Source organism: Aspergillus uvarum (genome assembly GCF_003184745.1).
Source record: "Aspergillus uvarum CBS 121591 unplaced genomic scaffold BO82scaffold_3, whole genome shotgun sequence".
In the NCBI taxonomy this organism is placed as follows: domain Eukaryota; kingdom Fungi; phylum Ascomycota; class Eurotiomycetes; order Eurotiales; family Aspergillaceae; genus Aspergillus; species Aspergillus uvarum.
This window is the reverse complement of record NW_020291300.1, coordinates 564,539-589,260: the sequence shown is the minus strand read 5'-3', so window position 1 is coordinate 589,260 and position 24,722 is coordinate 564,539. Positions and strand designations below refer to the sequence as shown.

General features: G+C 51.4%; 7 protein-coding genes across 7 annotated transcripts; 1 reads left to right on the top strand and 6 right to left on the bottom strand.

The window, feature by feature from the left end:
- Window positions 1–1,395: 1,395 nt before the first annotated feature.
- Window positions 1,396–6,492, bottom strand: BO82DRAFT_370915 (MFS transporter; the record flags this gene model as incomplete). Its single annotated transcript, XM_025637241.1, has 11 exons — window positions 1,396–1,640; window positions 1,712–2,029; window positions 2,081–2,194; window positions 2,283–2,663; window positions 2,788–2,907; window positions 2,974–3,134; window positions 3,198–3,322; window positions 4,928–5,342; window positions 5,430–5,826; window positions 5,885–6,240; window positions 6,335–6,492. The coding sequence occupies 11 exons, from the start codon at window positions 6,490–6,492 to the stop codon at window positions 1,396–1,398; spliced, it is 2,790 nt and encodes a 929-aa protein (XP_025496765.1).
- Window positions 6,493–7,313: 821 nt separating this feature from the next.
- Window positions 7,314–9,052, top strand: BO82DRAFT_350266 (autophagy-related protein 101). Its single transcript, XM_025634103.1, has 3 exons — window positions 7,314–7,842; window positions 7,942–8,328; window positions 8,508–9,052. The coding sequence occupies exons 1-3, from the start codon at window positions 7,764–7,766 to the stop codon at window positions 8,693–8,695; spliced, it is 654 nt and encodes a 217-aa protein (XP_025496764.1). The 5' UTR covers window positions 7,314–7,763; the 3' UTR covers window positions 8,696–9,052.
- Window positions 9,053–9,216: 164 nt separating this feature from the next.
- yop1 (putative membrane biogenesis protein (Yop1)) lies at window positions 9,217–10,609 on the bottom strand. The gene is made up of 6 exons (XM_025634102.1): window positions 10,532–10,609; window positions 10,127–10,333; window positions 10,058–10,066; window positions 9,854–9,917; window positions 9,723–9,780; window positions 9,217–9,649 (listed from the first exon to the last, which is right to left on the bottom strand). The coding sequence occupies exons 1-6, from the start codon at window positions 10,583–10,585 to the stop codon at window positions 9,532–9,534; spliced, it is 510 nt and encodes a 169-aa protein (XP_025496763.1). The 5' UTR covers window positions 10,586–10,609; the 3' UTR covers window positions 9,217–9,531.
- A 1,558-nt stretch (window positions 10,610–12,167) lies between these two features.
- BO82DRAFT_89068 (putative RSC complex subunit (Sth1)) lies at window positions 12,168–16,940 on the bottom strand. Its single transcript, XM_025641631.1, has 4 exons — window positions 16,697–16,940; window positions 16,388–16,586; window positions 12,587–16,314; window positions 12,168–12,532 (listed from the first exon to the last, which is right to left on the bottom strand). The coding sequence occupies exons 1-4, from the start codon at window positions 16,787–16,789 to the stop codon at window positions 12,320–12,322; spliced, it is 4,233 nt and encodes a 1,410-aa protein (XP_025496762.1). The 5' UTR covers window positions 16,790–16,940; the 3' UTR covers window positions 12,168–12,319.
- Window positions 16,941–17,498: 558 nt separating this feature from the next.
- BO82DRAFT_350263 (BAR domain protein) lies at window positions 17,499–19,862 on the bottom strand. The gene is made up of 5 exons (XM_025634101.1): window positions 19,260–19,862; window positions 19,032–19,199; window positions 18,854–18,969; window positions 18,515–18,795; window positions 17,499–18,455 (listed from the first exon to the last, which is right to left on the bottom strand). The coding sequence occupies exons 1-5, from the start codon at window positions 19,384–19,386 to the stop codon at window positions 17,843–17,845; spliced, it is 1,305 nt and encodes a 434-aa protein (XP_025496761.1). The 5' UTR covers window positions 19,387–19,862; the 3' UTR covers window positions 17,499–17,842.
- Window positions 19,863–21,723: 1,861 nt separating this feature from the next.
- mpt (putative DNA repair and transcription factor Ada) lies at window positions 21,724–22,848 on the bottom strand. Its single transcript, XM_025634100.1, has one exon. The coding sequence runs from the start codon at window positions 22,788–22,790 to the stop codon at window positions 21,933–21,935; it is 858 nt and encodes a 285-aa protein (XP_025496760.1). The 5' UTR covers window positions 22,791–22,848; the 3' UTR covers window positions 21,724–21,932.
- A 445-nt stretch (window positions 22,849–23,293) lies between these two features.
- On the bottom strand, window positions 23,294–24,627 carry BO82DRAFT_350261 (60S ribosomal protein uL2). Its single transcript, XM_025634099.1, has 4 exons — window positions 24,521–24,627; window positions 23,944–24,435; window positions 23,761–23,846; window positions 23,294–23,677 (listed from the first exon to the last, which is right to left on the bottom strand). Exons 1-4 carry the CDS (start codon window positions 24,567–24,569, stop codon window positions 23,540–23,542), a joined length of 765 nt encoding a protein of 254 aa, XP_025496759.1. The 5' UTR covers window positions 24,570–24,627; the 3' UTR covers window positions 23,294–23,539.
- Between the last annotated feature and the right edge of the window lie 95 nt (window positions 24,628–24,722).

The following is a 24,722-nucleotide window of genomic DNA, read 5'->3' as shown; positions in this document are numbered from 1 at the left end:
AATGGTACTATATCGCGCTTACTTTGGATGTTCAACTCTAGTTTTTTGTCTTACGTAGAAGTAGCGAAAGCGATTGCGTTTGAACTTTTTGTGATTGGAATAAATTCTCAAAGAAACCTCTCCACGACCCGAGGTTCCCGCTGGTTTGTTGCCAGAGAGAATCCCGAGACATGAGATATTGACCAGTTCCCCATAGAAGCTCAAAGACATCGGCGTATGATGATAAGTACAAAATCAAAACCGATCCCTCTCCAACCCTACCAAACACATTTGCCCATCTCCAAGGACGGAAGAAATGCGCGCAGACGAGACGCATCCCTTCCCCTGTCCGGCCACAATAGCGCGAGAAAAGCCGTCGTGAGAAATCGAAGACGTTTGCGAACCCGATGGATTGGAACGGAATTTTCGAAGTTCCATCTGTTGAACGGCGGATTCCGAATTCGAATAGAGGAGAAAAACCGGGGCAGGGCCCTTGATTCGAAATGGTGACAGAAGGGAACCACGAACGATCATAAGAGGTTAAATCATCATCGTGACGTCGTTGCAATTCTTGTTTTTTGGGGGATTGTCGTGTTCAGCGTTCAACCTGAGTCTTCACATGAAGAGCTGAGATGGAGGGGGCGAGTAATTTATTTGCTGCAATTACACATGTTAGCCATCGGGTTCTTCTATTGAATTATGATGACTATCGAATTGGAACTCACCTGCGAGCACGCATCTTTCTGCGCTTGCGCTTAAGGCGACGGACGCGCTTCTTTCTCCACTTGGCTCTCATCTTCGTAGATAGGACTAGAAGATGGTTGTTAGTTGTTGTCCAAGCCAAACAATAGGTGGCCGGGGTAGTATACTCACACTTCTGCGAGGATGAAAGAGATGGTTGCAAGAAAGACGGAGAACGGCCGCGGTTGAGCTTCTTGTGTGCGCCGTGGCTGACTCAGCATCCAATGCCGCTAAGGGCTCGCTAGTGCTCTGATGGTTGTGATTGGCTACGCACTGGCCACCCTTTGCTTTACCGAGACCGCAGGGAACCACATTGAGTTTCACTCGTGACATCAACACTCCCGCCCGGTGTAGACTATATCCCAGCATCCTGTGACCGGTGGGCTTCTCGTTAGGCCTACAGAGTACAGATTTACTCGAATTACGATTGTACGATTGTGTGTGATGGAGATCCTCGTTACTCGTGCTTCGTTATGCTTCATAATCAGTAAAACCACGCTGTGCTCGGTCAATCATGCTGCAAGGCCATATCCTCGCTTGACCGCTCTCCAGGACTCCCATAGTCAATCAAAGCCCTAGCCCTATCTGTCTACTTCGTGGATGTCGGTTGAAATGGCCAGATAAACGTCTATCCCAGATTGCAACAAGCAGTTCCCGCTTGTCAAGACCATCGTTTTAGTACGCGTATCGGTACGTCACTGCCAGATCACCCTCGATTTCTTCCTCGTCTTCGAGGAGTGTCGACTGGGTGTTCCTAGCCATAATCCGGTCACGTCGCTTGTTGGCAGCCCAGATCGCTGCGAAGTAGAGAATGCAGCAGGCAGCCGAGAAGCACTGGAAGGACAGACTGATGATGTATCCATTGCGGTAGAGAGGCGCATCTTTCGCTAGAAATGCATAGGTTGAAATGAACCCACCGACTAGAGATTGTTGTCAGCTGCATGGAAGATCCTCTGCTAGCCCTGGCCCACTGGAACTTTTGGTCACTCACTGTTTCCAAACCCTATCTGCCATGCTGTCCCTACACTGCGTCGCCGATGGCCGCCTAAGTTCATAGCATACCAGCAGACAATCACGGGCATTGCGCTGTAAGTGCCACAAGTGACCATGAAAAGAGCCCCATACTGGACGTTCCGATGAGCTACACCATGGACATTCAAGAGGATCCCGTATCCTGCCATGGTGACCAACATCGGAATCAAGGTGAACGCAAACCGATGCTTGAATTTATCAGACAAAATTGCAATGAGCATCGAGAAGACGAAGGCGGCCGCCCATGGTGGGATCGAGTACAGCTGCGTTTGGATGGCTGCATCATACGTTAATGCATGGTGTCAGTCCTTCAGCCCAGGAAGGTCACTATACCTCCGTATCCATAGGTCTTGATGATGGACGGTGCAAAGTAGGCATACCCTGAAACTGTTAGCGAAGTTCTTTCGAACTTGTTGGAGGCTTGCCCGGGGCTTGCTCAATACTACATACCGTAGGCTGAGACGACCTGACCAAAGTACATAAAGCCGCCAATAAAGATTTTGTCTAGATATTGCAGTCAGCGTCCATACCGAAACGATTAAGGCGGCGCTTACAGTCCTTGAACACATCCAGCACCTCTCGGAAACCGATATGGGCATTGTGTCCGGCCTTGCCCACATCCTGAGCAAGCTTTGCCTGGATGTACCTTCGCTCCTCATCATTGATCCATTTGACATCCTCTGGGAACCCAGGAATGATGAAGTACCATACGAAGGAAACCACGCAAGTGAGAACACCTTCGATGATGAAAACCCATCGCCAGCCGCCGTAGCCTCGTAGGCCAGCCATCTTTCCGAGACCACTAGCTAAGAGGCCACCAAAGGCACCCGCCAGGGTGGTGGAGCCGAAGAAGAAACTGAAACGCTTTTGCGCTTCACTTCGCTTATACCACGTGCCTAGCAGATAGAAGCCTTGCACGTAAGCCGCAGATTAGTACGGTGGCAAGTACGCACAGCGACAATGATAGCACTTACACCCAGGGAACATGCCCGTTTCAAACATCCCTAATACCTACGTATCAGCCTACATCCACACCAGCAACGAACATGAGAGCAATTGTACCCAGAAACCAGCGCGTGGTTACCAAGCCACCCCAACTGGTAACCAGCCCTTGACAAATCATGACGAGGCCGAAACCGAACATGCACAAGGACACTATGAGCATCAACGACATATCAGCCATGGTCGACACCACAACTATACGCAATGCCAGACACTCACACCACACATGCGGCTTCAGCTTCTTGAGCAGCAGGTTGGACGGAATCTCGAACAGCACATAAGGCACGAAGAAGATGGTCAATGCAGTGTTGTATTTGGTGCCGGTGACAATGTTAAGATCCTTCTGCAGTCCGAGCACCGCAGCATTACTGATATTCACCCTGTAGCCGCCCACCGTCAGTGAACTCATCACGGACCTATCTTCCGGGACGTAGGGGATATACCGATCCAAGAAAGCCAGCAAGTACATGATGCACAGGCATGGGACGATATGCCAGTCAATCTTGGCCATTAATTTGCGCTCGGTCGTGGAAGTCAGCGGGGGCAGGCCCGCGGCGGACGTCTGGGTCTGCTCCTCGGTCTTCATCTCGGTGAAACAAGGGGACTGCGAAGCTATGTTGTATATGAAGTGGTTAGATCGCTGTATCGTGCTGTGCATGAACCACATGGGAGCACATACCTGGGTCGCGACCCATTGTGCATGATCTCACTCTGAGAACAAGCGTCAGAGACCGGATATGAATGACAAGTGGAGTAGACACTGGACTTAGAGCTTGATCTATAGTAATGCTTGTTTTAATATCAGGACTGATGAGGAGAGATGGTTAGGAAACTGGGGATGACGGTCCGTGTGCGTGATTTACTCGGTGAATATGAGGACAATCGCGTCTCATGGGCAACAACAGTGAGGAACAGAGAAGCGCGGTCCGAGATGAGGGAATTCGGATTGAATTTGTGGAGAGTAAGCGGAGGAGAAGAGGGGAAGGAAAACGTCAGCTCAGCTGTGTTAACACCCAACTACTACTATTACTACTGCAGCACACCAGGTATCAAAGATGCAAGGAGAGCCGACAGTGCCAGCCAATCCAGTCAGCCACCTGAGCCGGCGCTCAATAGTGATCGATCGATATGTCACTCGAAGCTTGGCTGCGGAAATGGAATCGCAGCCTGACGGTCGACTTTATGCTACACTGGCTGGGGTCTACAGTCTCAGGCATTTACTATGTGAGCTTGAATACAGGAGACTGCTGCAGGAGGTAGCCTTGTCAATCCCGATGAGCATTCTATAGACATGAACCCAGATATAGCACCTTCTCCATATATACAAACTTCAGATATGGAAAGTCAATTGAAGCGGGGAAATGCTCCAGCTTGAGTCTCACCCTTGGCAAGTATACTGGCTCTAGACCAGTCTGTCAGTCTGTCAATCAAGTGATGGCCGAGTTCAGCTTTCGAAGTAGAAAGAGTTGACTAGCGAAGTGGATTTCCCCATACTCGGATGACTAAGGCAGCTGCCAGGCGGCTCCACTCGCTTCTCCCCCGCATTCTATGAAATCTACTACGTATGTTCTGTACTGTACTATGTACTATGTATGAATGTGATTCCAGACGTCACCCCTCCTAGGCAAGTCATACTCTGATGGCATCAGGGCTGAGGCTACGACGCTCTAGATTTTTCCAAATTAAGAGAGTGATCAGGCTACTGATTTCCCGATATCGTACATTCGCCCAATTTCAGCGCCAGATTATTCCGCCCTCTATCCGCTAGCCATCTCCGGTTCTAGTGACATACCAAGGAGAATATAGATACAATCGTGGTATTTGCTTGATCGCCGGTCGTGCGAGTATATATAGTAGAGGAAGGTCGTTAAGTGTTCATTCAGGGAGCAACATCTTCGTAGAAAGCGGGAATCACTCCAATTCATGCAATTGGTCCCGCTGCGGGCTGATCGTCTACAGCCTTGCCCCACGCCGTCTCAAAGCTTGAGTCATCCGCAACTGTCAGACCCGACATCGATTGAACAGCCTGGTCCTCAATGTCCTCCGTGTCAACGTCAACCATGACAGGGCCCGGGGAAGAGGGCGTGTCGGAGCTTGCCTCTGCCGGCACTCTCATCGATCGCGTTTTCGCATCAGACTCGAGCAGCTCAGCATCGAAGTTGGAGCTGTACACGACGGCCGCAAAAGCTTCCAGCTCCCGAACTCCTTGTTCTATGGCGTTAAGGTATAAGTTGGGAGGAGCAGTGCCGTTGCCGATCACATGGGCTTGTCGAGCCAATACGGCCAGCACATTTGCAAGCTTAGTCTTCGGTTCCGAGCTGGCTGCCCCAGGGACGACCGTGGCAACGGATGTGAACGACTGAGGGGCAGGCGTGTGCGATGACTTGAAAGCGTCTGCTGCGCATTGTTGGATCAAGGTCTCGAAGCACTCGTTGTTGAGAAGCAAGACAACGCGGGTGAATGTCGGAGAGTCAATGAGGTCGGCTGTCTCGTCCAACAGGTGCCGCAGTGTCGCAGTGGTTTGAGAGGTCGAGGGTTCTGTCACTCCTAGAACACCGGACTCTTCCAGCAGATGATCCTCTTCCTCTCTCGGGGGAAGCAGATAGGATAGCCACTTCCGGCATCTAACATGGTCAATAACATGCCAGCAAGCATATGGCAAGAATCAAACCTACTTTCGCTCCGCCTCGGTATCCCCTTCCACTTTCCTTCGGACTTGCAGGGTCAGTTCTGCCAGCTTGCCTCGCGAAATATCCTCTCTGGGGTTGCACGACCCGAAAACTTCCGTCACAGCGGATTGCACCTCCTCCATCAATTGCTTCCAGCCACGGTGAAGAAGCCACCAACTAAAGGCCAGATACCGCCGGTTGGTTTCGAAGTCATTACCCAGAGTCTGTGTAAGGTCATCATCATCATGGTCTTCAAGTCTGATCGTCGATGCATTCGCGGGGGGTGTGGCCATAGAAATCACGCTAGACAGATAATTTCGACGACCAAGAAGGTTGAGTTGGATACGAGTGAAAATAGTCAATAGGGATAGGGTGTAGATCAGCGTAAAAGACCTAGTGATAGCTGCCATGCAACCGTCAGTTCCCGACCTCGATCAAAAGCACAGCCGAAAGCGACTTACAGGTGATCTTAACCTCATTCCACAACTGAGTCTTGTTCCGCTTTGGCGACGGCGACGGTGCGGCACCCTCAAGTGTGGATTCTCCTAGCTGACTTGCGCGGACAAAACCATCGCTTTGGAAGCTGGAGAGACTTCGGCGATCATCATCTGTGATACTCGGCGAGATTGAGCTCAGATCAGAGCTTGTTCCCTCAGCCGTGCCGAGGCGAGCTAACCGCTCCGCGCGCTTCTTTTGTAGCTCTTTCGTCAACTCCTCGACCGGCAATGCCTCCAATATATCCTCCGCGGCAGTGGGTAAGAGTGCTAGGACAGTGTAGGTACAGTCGGTTTGGTTCTGTTCGAAGCGTCTCCGTAGGCTAGATCGAGGCAGGGCTTGTCAGCGACCGTTTCGGAGCACACGAGCACATCGCAACACGGCCCGAGCTATCCATCAGCAGAGAGATCACATACTTCTCTCGAGCAACACGATCACTTCCCATACGCTCGGTTGCCTCCGAGATCTTGCCCAGTACATATTGGCCGGCGAGATAGCCCGCTCCGATAACGCCCGCTCCTATTGCAAGGCCCTTGCGATTGCGCCGGAACCAGCGCTTAGTGGCACTGATCATGGTGAAGCGATGATCGGGGTCGTCAGCAGGAAATGGTTGAGGGAGGTGGGGGGAAGCTCAGGTCATCCTATGTAAGAAGTAGGCGTAGAATAGAAGAGAGCGGAGGATATTTGACCGGGAAGAATCAAAAGTGAAGGATCAGGATGGTAAGAGGCGTGAAAGGGAAGGGGGGTGGGTGGGATGGAGGGAGAGCTGGCACGGTCGGCGAGTAGAGACAGAGAGAGGCAATCCGGCCTCGGCTAAACCAGTTCGGCGTATCTGATAACAGCTTGTGTTGGCTTCAGGGTTGTGTGATCTTCACTGAGATGGGACTAGTATTGTCAGATAATTGACTGACCTATTGGCAACTTAAACATACATAGATGCATACTAGGTACCTACTTGGTACGATACAGAGCATGTACTGTACGAGTACTGATTAGACTCAATTGTCTGTTCAAAAGGTTGCATCATCGCTGCTGCTGCTTATCCGGTCTAAGAACCCATGCCTGGACTGTCAGGCTGACCTGTCCTGTCCCGTACCTGAAAGACAACCTTGAATTGTCATACAAAGCCTCCAAAGATAGGGCGCATCGTTCGCAGTCCTCATATAGCATGGTTCAGCGAATGCATCATGTAAGATCGACCCGACTCAAAGTAGAGGAGAAAGAAAAGAAGCAACAAATTCAGGAGAGAGGCGATGTTCAGGGAGGGAGCAGAGAATCCGCCAGCGTGGGGTAAGATCGATTAGGTATGCTGATTACAATGATTTTACATACCAAGGATGACTGACTGGAACTGACTGTTCCATTATCTCCTCCTTCCCTCTTTCAAAGCACCCACTCTCACTACAACTATCACACCTCCTCCTAATCTTCCCCCTACATCCTCCATGACATTTTCTTACAGATTCAAACTCAGTATATCTTGCTACTGGCAGAACATGCACCCCTCATGAACCTTGCTCCATGTGAGACTTCCCGGCGATCATAAGACAATTGCCCCCTCCCCTCCCCTCCCCTCCAATTCAACCCCCGATCTCCCCAACGTCCAGCCGGACAGACAGCGTCATCGCCCTCCGGCGGCCCTTACATACAACCCCGGATTCCAATCATCCCCCTCTCCTATCCACGCATCGCATACATTCTACCCTGCACTGCACCGCACGGAGAAATATAGTACTTCGCCCTCGGTGATCGGAGAGCGATAATCTGAACGGTATCATCCAACCCGACGAACACAACCCCTCCCCGCGCCAGCCGTCCGGGCCCCGGAACGAGTTTCTAGGGAAGATGGAGCCCCGCAAAACGCCCCCGGAGTACTTCCTCGAGATTTTTGCCGACACCACCACCGTTCGAGACGTCTTAAAGGGTCAGTTTCCCGTCGTCCACCTCCTAGACACATAAGATAAACTTCCACCAGTATATACGTCTTCAAATAACTAACAACCCCCCCCCACAAAACTTCTAGGCATCCTCAACCTAATCTTCTTCCACCGATATTTCCCCTCCATCCGACCCACCACCTTTGACGTTCTAGACTTCACGCTCCCCGCCATCAACGACGTCGACCTCGAAACTCTCATCGACTCGCGCATCAGCTCCCTCGTCCGCCAACACTCGGCATCCAGCGGCGGCATCTACGAAGGTGGTAGCGGCGGCGGCGGCAGCGGCAGCGGTGGTGGTAGTGGCAGTGTCGGGGGCGGCGTCCGCGGCCGCATCGCAGTGGAATTCTACGAGAAGCGCCGCCGACGCTCCGGGATCTGGTTCGGCGGCCTCGCAGGCAAAGGTGAGGAGGAAGTATGCTGGGAGGTCTGGAATCTGGACGTGACTATCGCCACACCACGGACTGAATCTGGTATGTATGGTATATAGACCCATGCCTGTGGACCTTTCTCCCCGCTTTTTGGGCATTCCCTCTCGGCTCTTCCCCCCCACCCAAACTCCCACAATCTTATACTTATCCTGTCTCACGATCGCAAGAAAGAGGCCGGTTATTGGCGAACTCCTATGACTGACCACCCATCCCAATTCTAGAACGGGCCAAGGTCCGCAAAGCAATGGAGAATATGCTGCAGAAGGCCGCACTGAAGATCCTCGCCGTGGTCAATCGCGATAAGGATCATATTCCACCCATCACGACCAGCGACTCCAACCCCTTCCCTTATCGCATTGTCCTCAACCCGCGCACAGATGGGTGGCAGAATAGGTTTGGGCTGTATTAAGAGGAAGTATGGGAGAGAGGGGAGTCCACCCTCAGCGGTCTTGTCTGCTTGCATTCGCATTCGCATCTGCATTGGCTGGGCTACAGATACCCAGGGCATTTTCATTTTGTTGAATTCTATCTAGCTATTCATTTCCACTCCCGGCGGTGTCTAGCACCCCCAGAATTTTTGGGCCATGTGCGAAAGTTTAAGCATCACTCATCTGACTTTCGTCTCGCGGTGGGCCAACCTATTTAACCTTGTGGATGTACTGTACTATACGACTTTAGGATTATGTTAGTCCCCTTTGACTTGCCATGTCTTGGCTCTCGACGTTTCATGTCATATACTTGGGAGCAGGAAACCAATCAAAGACGCAATCAACAGTGCTCAGATTACCGAGAGACATTATGCATCCAATATACCTAGCTAAATCATCCACTACGGCACGGAACTCGATCTTCCAACGAGTCCCGCCCGTAGCTGTCCCTCCCCACTTCCATCATACATCATCCATCAATCACATCCATAAAACGTTCTACTGCCCAAGCAATTCATGACAAAACAACAGTAACATGACAAAGATTGGCCCAGCCCTCACTCTCCGTATTCTCCATCACCAGGAGCCCCAAGAACCCCCAGTGATGACCATCCCTCTTTTCAATCTTTATTCAATCCAGTTCAGAAGAACGTAAATTGTCCAAACATATCAAGGAAGATGTCATATCCAACAATCCACCGGCTGGTTCGGGTTTTCTTTTCCGACCTCGACCTGTCGAGTGTCCTGAGGTTCGATCTGCAGTCGCCATAGACTGTAGATCGGCCCCCAGCTGCTCGACTTTCTAAGTAAAGTCTATTTACTGCGCCTTGGTGGCAGCATCGGCCTGGGCGCGGAGGTTCGCAGAGGTGGAACCACCCTGGAAGAAGCGGCCGAGCACGGGCTGAATGAAAGAGTGGAAGACGATTTGAGCGCCGCTAGAAGAAAGTGGCAGTCAGAGTCGGCTAGGCAAATCAAAACAACGATGGGCGGGTGAACAGGGTGACATACTTGGTCTGGGGCAGAGCCATCCAGAGGACAAGGGCGAACTTGAAGATGTAGTAGAAGGCTATACCGCGCACATTAGTCGTTGTGTTACTTCAGCAATGACCACCCCCCGAAGAAGATCAATGGATACGTACGGAACCAGTAGGGGGCGCTGACGGCGCTCTCAAGGACAGTGAAGAAAGCATAAACCACCCAGTACTATAGCACAATCACATATTAGTTTCTGCTGACGAACAGACGTCACGTGCTCCCAGGTCGGTGGTCCGGAGGGAGAGTATCTCAATCTGGGGACCATGCCGCCTGAAGCGCGATAAGAAAATGCGATCACGGGGACATACCGTCAACCACTGCAGACGATTGTCAAGTCAGTATCATCGTCAATGGGAATTCAGAATCGCAAAACGTACCTGCGTGTCATCGGCCTTACCGGCGGTGAAGAGGGCGTTCAGGGAGTAGTAGCCAGGGATGACAAAACCGGCGAGGTTGACGAGGAATTCACCGGCGATGTTGAAGAAGACGAGGAAGGTGTAGATACCAACCAGGCCGAGGATCACGTAGACCTTAGGGACGGAGGACTGGCGCTCGAGGTTGTTGAGGAGGGGGTACTTGGAGAGCTGAAGAGGAGTTCCCACAATGGGAATATTGTTAGCTTCAGAAATATCAAAACATGGTACGAGGTTCATCCCTCGCGGATCAAAAGCACCAAAGCAAACAACAGCCACACAAATGAGAGCGAGATGAAGAGTGAAGAATCGCAGTTCGCACAAAGCAAGACACGGATTGAGGCCAAAGCCGACGCACACGACACTTACCTCCTTGTCGAGCTGGGCGATGGCGTGCTGAGCACGATCCTGGAAAGAAGCCATTCCGAATGAATTGGACAAGCTAATCTGAACAACTACGATTAGATCGGGGGTATTGTGAGATGGAAAGTTGGAAGTTGGAAAGGTTTTGGGTGGTTGGAGGAGGATGGGTACGAACAAGGTTGTGAAGGAGAAGAGTGGAATCGTTATCAGTAGGCAGAATGTTTTGGCAGGCAGAGCTGGGGAAGAGGAAAGGAAAGAAGAGGTGAGATTCAAAAGGACGAGCTGGCGGTTACGGAATGGAAATCGGGCTGGTTTCCCCAATGACGGTGCGTCACATCACGTGATGCTTCGCTCATGACGTCGAGGGCTGCTTTCAAGCCCAGATGACGTGGTGCTGGGAGTCCTTCAGTACGGCAGAACTGGGTCTAGAATCCGCATCCTCGTTATCAACGACTATTGTTCGCTGTCTGAGGAGTTTTCCCAGCAATATCTGGACCCTTTCATCTTAGTTTTTCCTTTCTTGCGGGTGAGAATGTGCATCGGTGACCCTCTCGGCAGATGCGGTGTACATACAATACAGTACGGATAGCTGCGGAAGCAGATTGTGTAATAAGAGGTATGCCCTGTGTACTGTACGGTCCGGTATGGCTATCCTACGTTGCAAATCTATTAGTTTCTGCTGCAACAACAACAAACGGCTGTAGTTTAGACTGACTGTCTATATCCTCCATATCTACCTCATACTCATTCATATTATGCATGGTACTACTGTAGCTCTCCAGAGTTCCAATCGGAGTTGAACCAATAACCTTCTCCCACGCATCCCTCTGCTATATCCCAGTACTCCCCCAACCACTCTACTGGTGTTGCAGCTGGGGCCAGCTTGCATTTCCAATCCCCAATCGAACAATCCAGAAGAATAGCGACCGATCAAAGCCCGCATTAGCACCCAAGCTAAACTTCTACTAGGAGAAGAAGCACTAGGTCTATCTATACATAGATCGGTCGGATCTGGATCCGCCACCAGGGATGTGCAAGGAAGAAGATTCAATGATTTATTCCTCCCTTCATATGTGGCTCAGAACCCAATGATCGATTCGACTTTCGACTCTAAACATGGGTCCTGTACAGTACAATCCCTCCCAGTAGAGCAGGCTCCTACGTAGAATGACCAAATCCTATCCTATGACGAACCACAATCAGACAACAACTCATACATTACAAAGGACTACATGGACTATGGCTAAATCACAAAAGGACGGAGAATCCAAGTTACAACCAAGGTCATCATCCTCCGAGAGACGCGTGGTCTAGCCACATTTGCCCCCAACCCCAACGACCCCAGAAACAACCGTTGCAGAAGTCGCAGGAGGAAAAGGGGGGAGGAAGGGGGAGAAGAGAAACGAAAATGAAACATGTCTTCAACCAGGCTCCCAATCCAGATATCCTTGACAGTAGAAATGATTTTGGCGGGGAAAGTATGAAATTCATGTCGTTGTAAGTGACTGCAGGAAACAGACAGAGTTTAAAAAAAAAAGAATCAGAAATCGCTCGTCTTCAAGCTGGAGAGCATTGCGCCATCGACCGTCGTCCGTCCGCAGCCACCGAATTCATGTAACGCCATCCACGGAGCCAAATAGTGGAAGAGGGCATGTCAAGAAACACAGAAGGGTGAAAATAAAGAGGAGAATCAAAACAGTATAGAAGGTAATGTGCAATTAAGCAAAGGTTTTGCAACACGTTAAAACATATCGGAAATCAGCCCACTATATCTGCAAAGCGTCTATTAGCGGTTCATTCATCCTCGTTCACACCACTGCCGCCAGTCGGTCCCATGCTGTCCCGGTTGCCACTGTTGAAGGTCAGCTTCAGTTTGGGCGTTGCTACAGGACCGGGCGTGTCGGTGCCAGAAGCCGCAGCGGGCAGGTCATTGCCACCTAGGTCGTCATAATTGGCGAACTGGGGATGAGCTTCGGTTTCCTTCTTCAGTTCGGATAGACATTTGGCCTGTGTACTGTTAGCACCAATCCACCTCAATTTACTTGTCTCAGAATATCTTACCTCGATGTCGTTGGCATCCTGGAATAGGATGCTGCCGTCCTCATTGTAGGTTCGAGCGTTCTGACACAGAAGGTGGATGTCATTACGGAAGTCCTTCAGGTTCTGGTACTCTTCACGGTTGATCTTCTTTTTGATCATCTCCATAGCGATCGGGTTGTGAATGATCATGTAGTAGTCAGGGTACTGCGACTTGGGAGGCGGCTTCATGAAAGGTTCGATGATAGACCGGGTCACGGGCCCGTCCTCGCTGTCCGAAGAATCGGCTGGCAACTCCTGCTCCATGTCCATCAATGCCTGATAGACATTGTTAACGATGCGCTGCAGAATTGCGCGATCCTCGCTGCTCAGAGTTTCGATGGGTTTGGCTTGTCTTCCTCTCTTCCGCTTGGGCTGAGGCGTTTCTTCCACAACCTCCTCTGCCTTGCGCTTGGGAGCAGGTCCGCGGCGACGTTTCTTTGGTTGAGGGGCTTCCGAGCTCTCCCGCGACGGTTCCGGTGAAGATTCAACACCTGCCTTCCGGCTGCGCTTCTCCTTGTTGATACGACGGCGCTCAACTCTGGCCTCCTTTCTGGCGATCGCATCTTCGATGGTATCGTCATCGGCATCCACAGCCATGAGCCATTGTTCTTCCGTGAGACCATCGTCGTAACGGGTCACCTTGCGTTCACGTGCACCACGACCACCCAAGTCAACCTCAACTTCTTCTGTGACCGGATTTTCTTCGGTGAGATAGATATCTGGCAGTTCTTCTTCGCACATGAGGCGAGGATATTTGTGGCCAGGACCGTATGGAGTATTCTTTTGTCGCTCCTTGTCAATACGCTGGAACGTGATCAGTTCGTCGTCCGATCGTGCCATAATATCGTTGAGGTCATCGTCATCCATCTCCTCCTGATCACCAATTTGATCAGCGGCCTCCGCCGTCTCCAGCAGTGTCCGCAAGAGTGCGTCACGTTCTTCGTTGGTTGACTTGTTATCGAATTTTCCTGCTTGAATGACTTTGCCGTCCATATCAAGCTTGAACTGTGCACGTTCTAGAATTTTCTCTTCAACTGAGTTGGAGCTGATGAGACGCAAGATACGAACTTCGTTCTTTTGACCTATACGATGAGCTCGATCTTGCGCCTGCAGATCCTGATGGGGATTCCAATCGGAATCGAAGATGATGACGGTGTCAGCGGTCTGAAGATTAAGGCCAAGACCACCCGCACGTGTTGACAACAAGAAGCAGAAGTACTCGGAGCCTTCGGCGTTGAATTTCTTCAGAAGATCCGATCGATCATCGGATTTGGTAGAACCATCGAGACGGAGATATTTCAGGCCACGAAGGCGCAAGAAATCCTCCATAATGTTCATGATCTGAGTCATCTGGAAAAACATCAAGACACGGTGACCAGTGGCACGGAACTTGGGCAAGATTCTGTCTAGAAGTTCGAATTTACCGGCTGTACGCCAGAGTAGATCGTTGGTCCCGCGTCCAGGGTTCATTTGATCTTCAACAGGCTCGAAAACAAATGGATGGTTACAAAGTTTTCTCAGCTGCATCAACATGTTACTGAGACCACGCATGCCGGTCTTGCCACCCTTGCCATCACTGACGGCCATTTTGTTGTGAGTGACAAGCTGCCTATAAAGCTTAGCTTGCAGAGCAGAGAACCGACACTTGATGACTCTTTCTTGTTTGTCGGGCAGGTCCTTCTCGACATCCTTCTTCAGACGTCGGAGCAGGAAAGGTCGGAGAACCTTGTGCAAACGACGAATAACGAGCAGCTGTTCTTCTTCGCTGAGCTCCATGCGATCTTGTCCACCCGTGTTGGCGAACGGTGTGTTGAACCACTCGTCAAAGGATTTCACGGATTTGAAGATGTTCGGCAAAACGAAGTTGAGCAGGGCCCACAATTCTGGGAGATTGTTTTGCAGGGGAGTACCGGTCAGAATCAGACGGTAACGGCTGGTATAGTACTGCGACAAAGTACTGCTCAACTTAGACTGCGTGTTCTTCATACGATGACCTTCATCGACAATCATATGGGTCCACTTGATCTTGCTCAGGATTGGGCGATCCTTGATGATGTATTCGTAGGTGGTCAGAAGGACCTGGAAATTGCCCCAGCGGATCTGTTGTTGCTGCTGTTTGCGCGCATTGGGGGGCCCCTTATAGACAACCCTCGAAACTGAAGGTGCCCATTTCTCGAATTCCAGGTTCCAGTTGGTGAGGGTACTTAGAGGAACAATGACGAGGAAAGGTCCGTTGTTCTTCTTTCTCTCAATAATGTAGGTGATCAAGCTGATGGTCTGGATGGTTTTTCCAAGACCCATCTCATCTGCCAGGATACCATTGAGGTTGTTGTTGTAAAGTGAGATCATCCACTGCAGACCCTTCACCTGATACTCTTTCAGAGTACCGCCAACAAGGATGCTTGGCTGGACGGTGACTTCTTCCTTGATACGATGAGCAACAGCATAGTAGTCGATTTTCTTTCTGCCATCGCCTTCGTCTTCACTTCCAGAAGCGATTTCTTCCTCCTCTTCCTCCTCCTCGAAGAACTGGTCTTCTTCACCATAACGCTCAGCAAGGCTGCGCTGTTGCTCCCGCACGGAGGCAGCAAGCTGTTTGAGGAAGTTGTCGGTCTGTTTCAACAGGTGAGAGATACGAGAATCCTTGGCTTGCCCGAGCAGTTTCAAGTAAGTCTCCTCATCGTTAGCCTTCAAGGCCTGGAGACGTTGCTTGGCAGTACGCTCGACACGTCTCTGCTCTTCACGCTCCATATGTTGATGGTGTTGAAGCATCATCCGACCCAGTTTCTGCGCACGGGTGCGCTGCTGAGCAGCAGCATTTTGCAGTTCCGCTCCGTGGTTAAGGATGGCCTGGAGATGATCGTACTGTTTACGCTTCTCTCTGGTTTCGCGCGCATCGCGTTGCTGCTTTTCCAACTTCTCTGTAATGCGGGCTTCGCGCAAGTTCTGCTTCTTCATCCGGCGATGGCTAGAGCGGTTTGCCGTCATACCCAGATTATCGAAGTGGAACATTTCGTGTTGCATTTGCTTGCGAAGAAGCTTCTGTTTGGGTAACAGGCTAAGCATCTTATACTCAATCAAAGCTTTCAGCTTCAGGGAGTCGTCGCCCGTGGCAGTGTCACTCTGGCTGGAGTCCCAGACACCGAGATTGGCCGGAAGCTCAGCCAGCTCAGCCTTCCGCGCGTTGATCCTATTGTAGAGTGCAAGTTCCCGCTCTTCGCGCACTTGGTCCATGTCAATGCCAGCGGGCATCAAAGCAGGAACGCGCATGCGATTAGCACGAGAGGTATGATCCGTAAAGCCAATGGTTTTAGGTATCAGATCATAGGGTGACTGGAAGGTTTGGTAGAAGTCCTTAGTCTGAGCCTCCTCTTCCACGTTCATAGATGAATCAGTCTTCCCTTGGGCAGCGCTGTCCAAAACGTTCTCAACAGCCGCGATGGCATCTGCAGGGGCCGGGGTCTGCGCCTTTTTGGGAGGAAAGAGCTGTTGTTGAACTCGAGCTGGGATCGGGAGGTTCTTAGATAGCATCTTGAAGGCCAGGATCTGGTTCCGAAGCGTCGCCAATTGCTCGGCAGAAAAGCTACTGCTGGCAACAGACATACCCTTTTGGGAGGGAATCTGGCCTGAAGCCTGCTGGGCAGCAGCGGGCGTAGCTGAGGATCCATCCGATACCACATTGACAGGGGCTGTAGCGGAATTACTGCGGCCTGTGAATGCTAGCGTTAGCGAAGAGGCTACCTAGTAAATACCTGCAGACGCAGGTCAAGATGGAAGTAGTACCATTGACACCATTTGCGGCGGCGGTATCTGGAGTCACGCCATTGAGCTGCTGCTGGCGTTGTTGGGCCTGAAGCTGCTGTTGGGCGAACCTTTGCTTCTGAAATACTTGTTGCCGTTGGACTGCTGAAAGCAGATTATGGGCTTTGAGGTATTCGGGATCGTCATGGCGCACGCCTTGTTCTTGCATCTGCTTGTATTTCTTCAAAGGGATTAGAATCATGCCATGGAGAAGCTGACACAATGAAAGGGAGGTTGTGTGATGGTGGTATAAGGAAGAAGAGAGTGAAAGGCGGGTCAGCGCGAACGCACCTGCAGGACTTCTTGAATGTGTTGCTGCGTCAAGTTCGGCGGCAAGCTCATGTTTCCAGCCGCCATATTGGGTGCTGACTGGAGAGAGGCCATGCTCTAGCGCGTGGTTGTTTTATTCATAAGCAACGCAGGAGACACGGGGGAGGCCTGGGTTGCGACGGGGCACAGTGAAGCGCTTAGGAAAACACGTGGGAATTGAGAGCGGCGACAGTAAATGAGGGATCGCGCGAGGGGAGCGATGGGGGGCGCTCAGTTACGAAAATGAATGGATAGGGATGCCTCTTTGTGGATGGATGCGACAGGTAGCGGCCTGTATCTGGACTTTTGGCGACAGGTTTCGTGATGTTTAGGCCGGACCGGGGGAGATACAGGGCGGTAGGCGACAAACAGGAGAATCAATGAGTAGAGAGAAAGGGGCGTCTAACGCGAAGAAGAAAGTGTAAAAATGACCCCAAAGAGGGGGCCGGGGGTGAGAATGGCGCGTGGAAGGCCAGTCTGGATGAAATGGAGATGGAGGGGACGGGGCTTTCGCGACTTTCCGTGCTGGTCGGGGAAACTGGCGGTGCTCTCAGCCTGTGCCTGTAACGAGGAGAGGGTAGGCGGCGAGACGTTGGAAGAAGATTTCGTGCCGTGTCACGTGTGCTTGGGGGATACCGTTGCTAGTCGCTGACTCAGCCAGCGACGGACTTGCCCAGGGCGGCCGGGTTAGGACTAGCGGGGAAGCTCTCCCCAACCTCGGCCGATATGATGATTATCTTACCAGTACCGGCTACGTACAGTGAGAGCAGCTAAGGACAATGATCAAGCATTATCATTCAATTACGAGTGATTCCACAGCCATCAAACTAGCCCCACAACGCAATACTGAACAGTTCTACGCAATTCCTTCCCTATACAGTACAATTCAGACCCCAGTACGCACACCCTGTCGCATCACCATTTACAAAGATACACCACGGAGGAGAAGACTGCTTTTCCCGCTAAGACCACCCACTATCTTATACCACCTGCCAGCAGGATATAAATCAGACTCAAAGAGAATTGCAGCAACGTAGGTGTGTCCAGCCACCCACACCACACAAAGAGCCCTCCCACCCCGGCTACCAGATGCGTCAGAAACGTCCATGACAGTTCAAGTCATGCATCCTACGCGTCACCTCCGATCGGAATCACCCTCTTCATAGGGGGTGGTGGAGGGGCGGGCTTCTTAGCGCGAGGGGGCGGAGGTGGGGGGGCCTTCTTGTGCAATGATGCGCTGTTCAGGGTGTTCGAGCTGGATCTTCTCGTCACCACGCTGCCATAGGATGGCCCAGGCGATTCATTGCGTCCCATGTAAGATCGGTCTGGGCTAGTGCCGCTGCGTGGACTGTCATCCTCAGATGGATCCATGTACGGATCAGCATATCCTCTACCGGCAGGGCGGGTTTGACTGCTGTTTCGGCGGCCAATGTAGTTCTCACTGGCTGACCGAGACGGCCACTGATACGGGCTGGAATTGGAATCCTGGCGCAATTGCGTAGGTCCCTCAAACGTTGAGGTCCTGCTCAGTACGGGCCGGCTCGAGTAAGCATCAGGCGGATAGACCTCTCTACCCGTCGGCTCAATCGAAGTGGCCCGAGAGGAGCGGATAATCGGCCGGACATCCGCACCATTATGATCCTCCTCGTGCAACGGCTCGTAGCGATCGGCGAAAGAGTGTGCGGTGTTGGAGCGGGGGCGGCCTGGACGACGGCCATTGGGAGTCTGGGAAAGAGGTTGTCTACCGGCTTGTTAGCTATTCAAACGCCTGGGAAAGAAACATGGGCCGGGGCAGCTCACCTGCCAGGCCACTCGCTCTTGAGCTGGAGCAGCACCTCCTGGCATTTTGCGTGGTAGCTCAGTTGAGCATCCAAAAACGCTTCCAGATTGATTACGCCCTCGGCTTCCGAGTCCTTGATGTCCTGCATTCTTCGGCAAACGTCATCGTTGGCCTCTTCGTATTTGACCTTCTGAGTCCGCAACTCCTCCTCCACACGGAAATCCTCCCTCTTCGCTTTCTCCATCTTGGAAAGCGATGTATCGTATGCCAGACGGCGACCATCGAGCTTTTTGCGGGCAGTCTATACTCCTCATCAGTGCCCCTGCAACAAAATATTCGAAGATGATGGGTCTAGCTACCTGGTAGTCTTTCAACTGGGTTAAAGAGTGTTCGAGCGACTCGAGCAGCCCTGCGTTCACCTGGGAGATATAGGCATCCTGGAGGCGAGCCAAGCGCTCCTCCGCTCTACCAATCACTGGACAGAAAACCATGTGAGCATACAACTTCACCCCACAGTCAATAGAGGGGCTAACATACTGATCATGGAACGTCCATACTCAGAGTTTGCATCGAAGTCTTCACCGTGGCCAACCATGCTACTACCCAGATGGGCGATAGGCAGCGTCTTTTCCTTATCATCGCCTTCGCTGCGCTTCGAGATGGACTTGATATAAGCGGCGGTTGCCTTGTGGATGCGGTCGACACCTTATTCAGGAACAGGGAATTAGCAGAGTCAAGAATCAGTGACCCGTAGGAACACCCTACCATCGTGGCGCACGTTCATCTCCGTCTCCAAGGCCTTGAAGTCATCTGACAAATTGGTCTTGACTTCACCCCCCATTCTCTCGCCAGCCCATTGCTTGAAACGATCGAACTTCCGATTGACGTTCATTTTGGTAGATTGCGGTGGTAGATATAGTAAAACAGGCGAACGGACGTGGCGAACAGAGGGAACGTGTCAAGGGGTTCGAAGGTGGTTGGTGGTTCGCAAAGATCGAGTCGAGGCAGTTCGGTGATAACGAAAAGAGTGAGTGTTCAGGAAGAGCGAGATTGGATGAATCAGGTGTAAATAGAGATTCACAGTGCTCAAGCAAGGCACAGCTTGGGTATCGACAAGAAATGAAAACAAGAAAAGCGCCACGGCCAGGAGGCGAATACGTGAAGAGATTTGGAGTAGTTCAGGTATAGAAGGAAAAGGGCAGATGAATTAAATTGCGCTTTGTTTGCGACAAGCGGGGGAAGGGGGAAAGGAAAGGAAGAGGAAGTTGAAGCGAAGGAAGAGAAAGTGGGAGGTTGGAAAGGGGAAATTTCCTTTGACCTTGGGGTCAATAAATTATTTTTATTAAAAGTGAGTGCTAGCTAGTACAGTACGTACTAGACTTGAACTAATGGACTGGATTTGACTTGACCGTTGTGTTTGTCCATTGCGGAATGACAGACAGCAACAGCAACTCTTCCTTTCCCCCCATGCCAATCGCAAGCGGCCGATAGACGACTGGGCCAGGCGATGTACTGTACGTACTAGGTACAATCAATCACTACGACTATAGGTACTGTACGGAGTACTGGAGCACTGGAGGTACAGTACTGTACTCAGTAGGACCGAAAGCGCCACATTGCCTGTTGGTTTCCTAGCCAATTCACATCACCCCCACCAACACTCAGTAAAGTTCGGAATTCTGATGGACAAACGTCCCCTGTGGGAAGAGGGGTGTGGGGAGGGGGGAGGGGCCAGAATGTCGAGTTCCAAGATCATACTCAGTGCTCCGTCATACTCAAAAAATCAAGTACCCATATCGGACGGCAAATGAGCCAATTCGTCTGGATGGTTCCTCTCCGATCTGTCCTTTATGGTGATATCTCCTGAGCCCTGAAAAGTGCAGTTTGATGTATGAATTGATCAAGGAATGGAGCCGGTGGAGGCGGGGCCAGAACGCCAGGCGTTTTTGTTTGAGGTGTAGCTGAAACACAGGAGCATCACTAGTACAGTTACTTACTAGACTGCTGAACTGCTAAACTACACAGTACACAGTACGGAGTAATTATGGTTCCAGTACCTTAACCCCCATCCAACCCATCGTATTCGTACCAATCCACCATTCTACCATCCATTGCCGGACCGCGACCTTGAATGGCTTTCTCCTTCTCGGGTTGTACTACCTTTGGTTGTGTGTATCGCTCCACTGGCAAGCCTCATAGGTCGAAACAGGTTTGACAACAAAGCAAGTAGCAAGTGACACGCGTTTGTGGGCCATTGAAGTGGAGATCCGAACGCCCGTCAAATCACTTGGATTGGCCGCGACTGGCTTTGCCACCAGCTCGAACAGTCGAGTCAAAATGAAGTTCTATTTACAGAAACACCAAGGGTGGGCTTGGGGAGGAGAGGGGGGGTGGGAAACAAGGGCTTTCTCTCTGTTACGAGATTTGGAACAGTGATGAGGGATGTCTTGGATTTGATTTCGCAGGGTGTGTCAGTCATACTCCAAAAGCGCATTGATCATCAGCAAATCTCTGCCCATCACGTCGGCAGGATGATACTGAGTATATTATAGCATATCAAATCATGAATACTTAGTATGTGTCTATGGTGGGGAGGTTCATAGCTGCTAAAAAAGGTATCAGATGAGAATGGCCCGCGCGCGAAGTCGTACTCGTAGTTGTGATGAAATGTATAAAATCAAATGCACAATGGAGAGAGCCTGCGTATTCCAGACCTCTAGATCGATCATGCTCAGTACGATACCTACAGTGGGTGGGTGCCCTTACGGGTAGATATGGGGTGGAAAAGGAAATGCTATCCACCATACTCCGTACTTACTTCGTGGACTATTGCTCAACAGGCAATTTGCAGATCATAAATCATGATGCAAGATGCATCTGGAAACTTCAATTGAACCGAATAGTTGATCCTCTCCCAAGCCGGGGATTTCATATGCGAATGCTACTCTGCACAGTGACCTAATCTGTATTTGTACAATTATCCTTAACCTGTTGCGGAGCTCTCCGACCCTCTGCAGTGAGCTTGCCAAACCACCCTTGATTTTTGTGCCAGGAGTCCACCCTTTGGTGTTCGATTAATCTATGTTGATCGGAGCAATTCTCTGGATTATCGCCCACGCAACTATGCTTATAATAGACAATTGGCATTCTGTAGACAACCACAATCATCTATTAGTTGATTCCGAGGTGGGCCCCGTATCAGGGAAGATATATAAAGTCGAGGCACTCATCCGATTCCGCAAAGACGTCTACCAACCACTTCCTTGCCTCAAGTACATGTAATTATAGTGGATTATAGAAACACTGGTCACATAGGCTGTAATCCAAACAACGACAAAGTTCGAAAGATGAACATGGAAAACCGACGCCACCCATCAAAACTGAAGATCCCACCATGCCGTGACACCATATAGCACCCATTTCCCAGAGACTAATCGATTATAGAAATTTAGCAGCAGCAGCAGCATCATCATTACCATCAAATAATAAGCCAACCTCATGCCAAGCATGCAGTTCACCCAGGGGCTGCACCTCCTGCATGGAGACGAAACCAGTCTCGGCGGCAAACAATGCTGCATCAAAGTCATTCCACGGCAGGATCAGCTCTTCCTCCTCCCCAACGTCGGCGCTACGACTGATCCCATCAGCAGCAACAGCAACCTCCAAGCCACCACAGGGCTGAAGCTGGCGCGACGTCCCTATTTCCGGAGCAGCCCGAGACGCCCCGTAGCTCTTCCCCTCCTTCCCCTGCAACAATGACAACTCCGTCTTCGCCGTCGTTGTCGTCGTCGCTGCTGCCACCAAACTCTCCTTCATCTTCTCCATCATCCCAGCAGCATACTTCCCCGGCGTAACGCCCATGACCTTCCTGAACACGCGGTGGAAGTGACTGGATGTGAGCCCAGCCTCGGTCGCAAGGATGTGAAGCGTGGGCTTCGACCCCGACTGGACGGTCGACGCGATCGTCTGACATGCTCGGTGCACCAGCTGAACCTGAGGACTACTGCTGCCGTCGCCGGTCTGCAGGGTCTCGGGTCTGCAGCGCTTACACGCCCGGAACCCTGCCCTTTCTGCCTGGGAGGGCAGATCGTAGAAGCGGACGTTGGCCCGTCGCGCGAGTCGGGCGGGACAGGCGACACGGCAGTAGATCTTGGTCGTTAGCACGGCGTAGACGAATGTGATGGCGGTGGGATCACGCTTGACTACCGCCTGCCAGCGCGCGGAGGCGCAGGCCAGACTGGGTGGAGGAGGAATCAGGCGTGGAGGAAGCTTGAGGGGTGGTGGCTTTTGGTCCATTGGGAGAGCGTGCGGATGCCTCGGGCATTGGTTGAGCGAAATGTTTAGGGAGATGATGTTTTTGTAGGTGGTTGTTCTGAAGTGCTTCTTTTGAGTACCGGGACCTCTTCTACCCAGTGTAAAGACTCAATGCTGTGATTGGTCACTTTGAAAGCAACAGACTCCAAGTTACCTACATGAATTTCTACTTCGGTAGCCGAAGAAGTCTGGAGCGCGCGAGAATAATTCCAATGTCAGTCGATAGGTCCTCTGAATACCAGCATGTATGTTAGTTGTATCAGGATGTTCTGCTTGACGAAGAAAAAGTCTGTACTCTACCCGACAATGGGCGGCCGCAGCACACTTCGAAAACATATATCAACGAGGTTACACAACCTACATCATGATCATACGCCTCGAAGACAATTGGAAATCTCACTACAATGTCATGCTGTAAAGGACACGCTGTCCGGACATGACACTTTAGATGTGAGAGCAACTCCCATCTGTCCGAACCGTCGACTGCATCGCCTACACTACAGCGCACCAGCAAGCCCCGCAACAGAGATACGTGTTCAAGCACAGGCACAGGAGTTGAATTTTTAACCCGTTTTTTCTTTTGCTTTGGTCATCATGAAAATATTTGTTGGCCACAACCTAACTTGGCTAAGGACGCATGGGAGATTATCCGCAGTCGCCTAAGTACATATGCCTCATAGCAAAAGAGCATTTTCAACCCGTCACAAAAAGAACTCCACACCATAAATTGCTTAGTCCTTGGTCTTCTGGGTACCGCGGAGCAGACCAGTTCTCCGGGCAGCAATGAGACCGGCTTTTTGACCGTGGGCGGCGTAGCGGGAGATGGTAGAAGCCTTACCGATGTGCTGGTGGTTACCACCACCGTGAGGCTGTAGAGAAAACATACGTCAGCAACCATTCCACCTCGTTGAAGCATAACTGCTCGAAGCAGCTCAGGAAAAGGGAGTCTTACGTGATCGACGGGGTTCATGGCAACACCACGAGTCTTGGGCCAGGAGTTGCGCTTGACAGCGAACTTGTGCTTGGCACGAGAAGCCTCTGTAGGGAAATGTTAGCAGCCAATTCGCATGCGAGAGTTTCCTTCTCTGGACTTCTGTGTTCCCGGAGCCAGATTTCTTATCGGGGAAAAACGTACTGAGCAAAGGCTTGTCGGTACGACCACCACCAGCGACGATACCAACCATACCGCGGGCGGTGTTCTTGATGACCTTCTTGGCACCGGAGGGAAGCTTGACACGGGTCTTGCCCTCCTCAGGGTTGTGTCCAATGACGGTAACGTAGTTACCGGAGGTACGACCAAGAGCACCACGGTCGCCAGCCTTCTCCTCAACGTTGGTGATAACGGTACCCTCAGGAACGGAGGCGAGGGGGAGGATGTTGCCGACAGTCAGAGTGGCGTTCTTTCCGGCGTAGATGAATTGACCGGTGTACATGCCCTCGTTGGCGATGAAAGTCTCGGTAACGTGCTTGAACTTGTAGGGGTGACGGAACTGGACCTTGGCGAGAGGAGCACCACGGCCGGGGTCGTGGATGATCTCCTTCACCACACCACGGGTGTATCCATGACGCTCAGCGTAGTCGAGGACACGGAACTGGGCAGGGGCCTTGTTGAGACGGGTGTTGGCCGCTACAGTCGAGATTTTTGCATCAGCATTCCGGGATTCTGGCACAGAGGAGATTTCGAATTTTGAGAATATTGCGGTCGCACTCACTGAAAATGCTTCCACGACCCTTCCTCTGGTTGCGGATCACACGACCCATGGCGACTTTCTAAATAGGGACCTGGTGTTAGTATTCAAGAGGAGTCCGCCGGCGACCTGGTGGTGGGAGAGTTCGAGTTCTCGTACCTCAAATCTAAGATGACCTTGTCGGGTTGGTGTTGAGAATTCGTCGGCGAAGGGCTGTGTGGGCTTT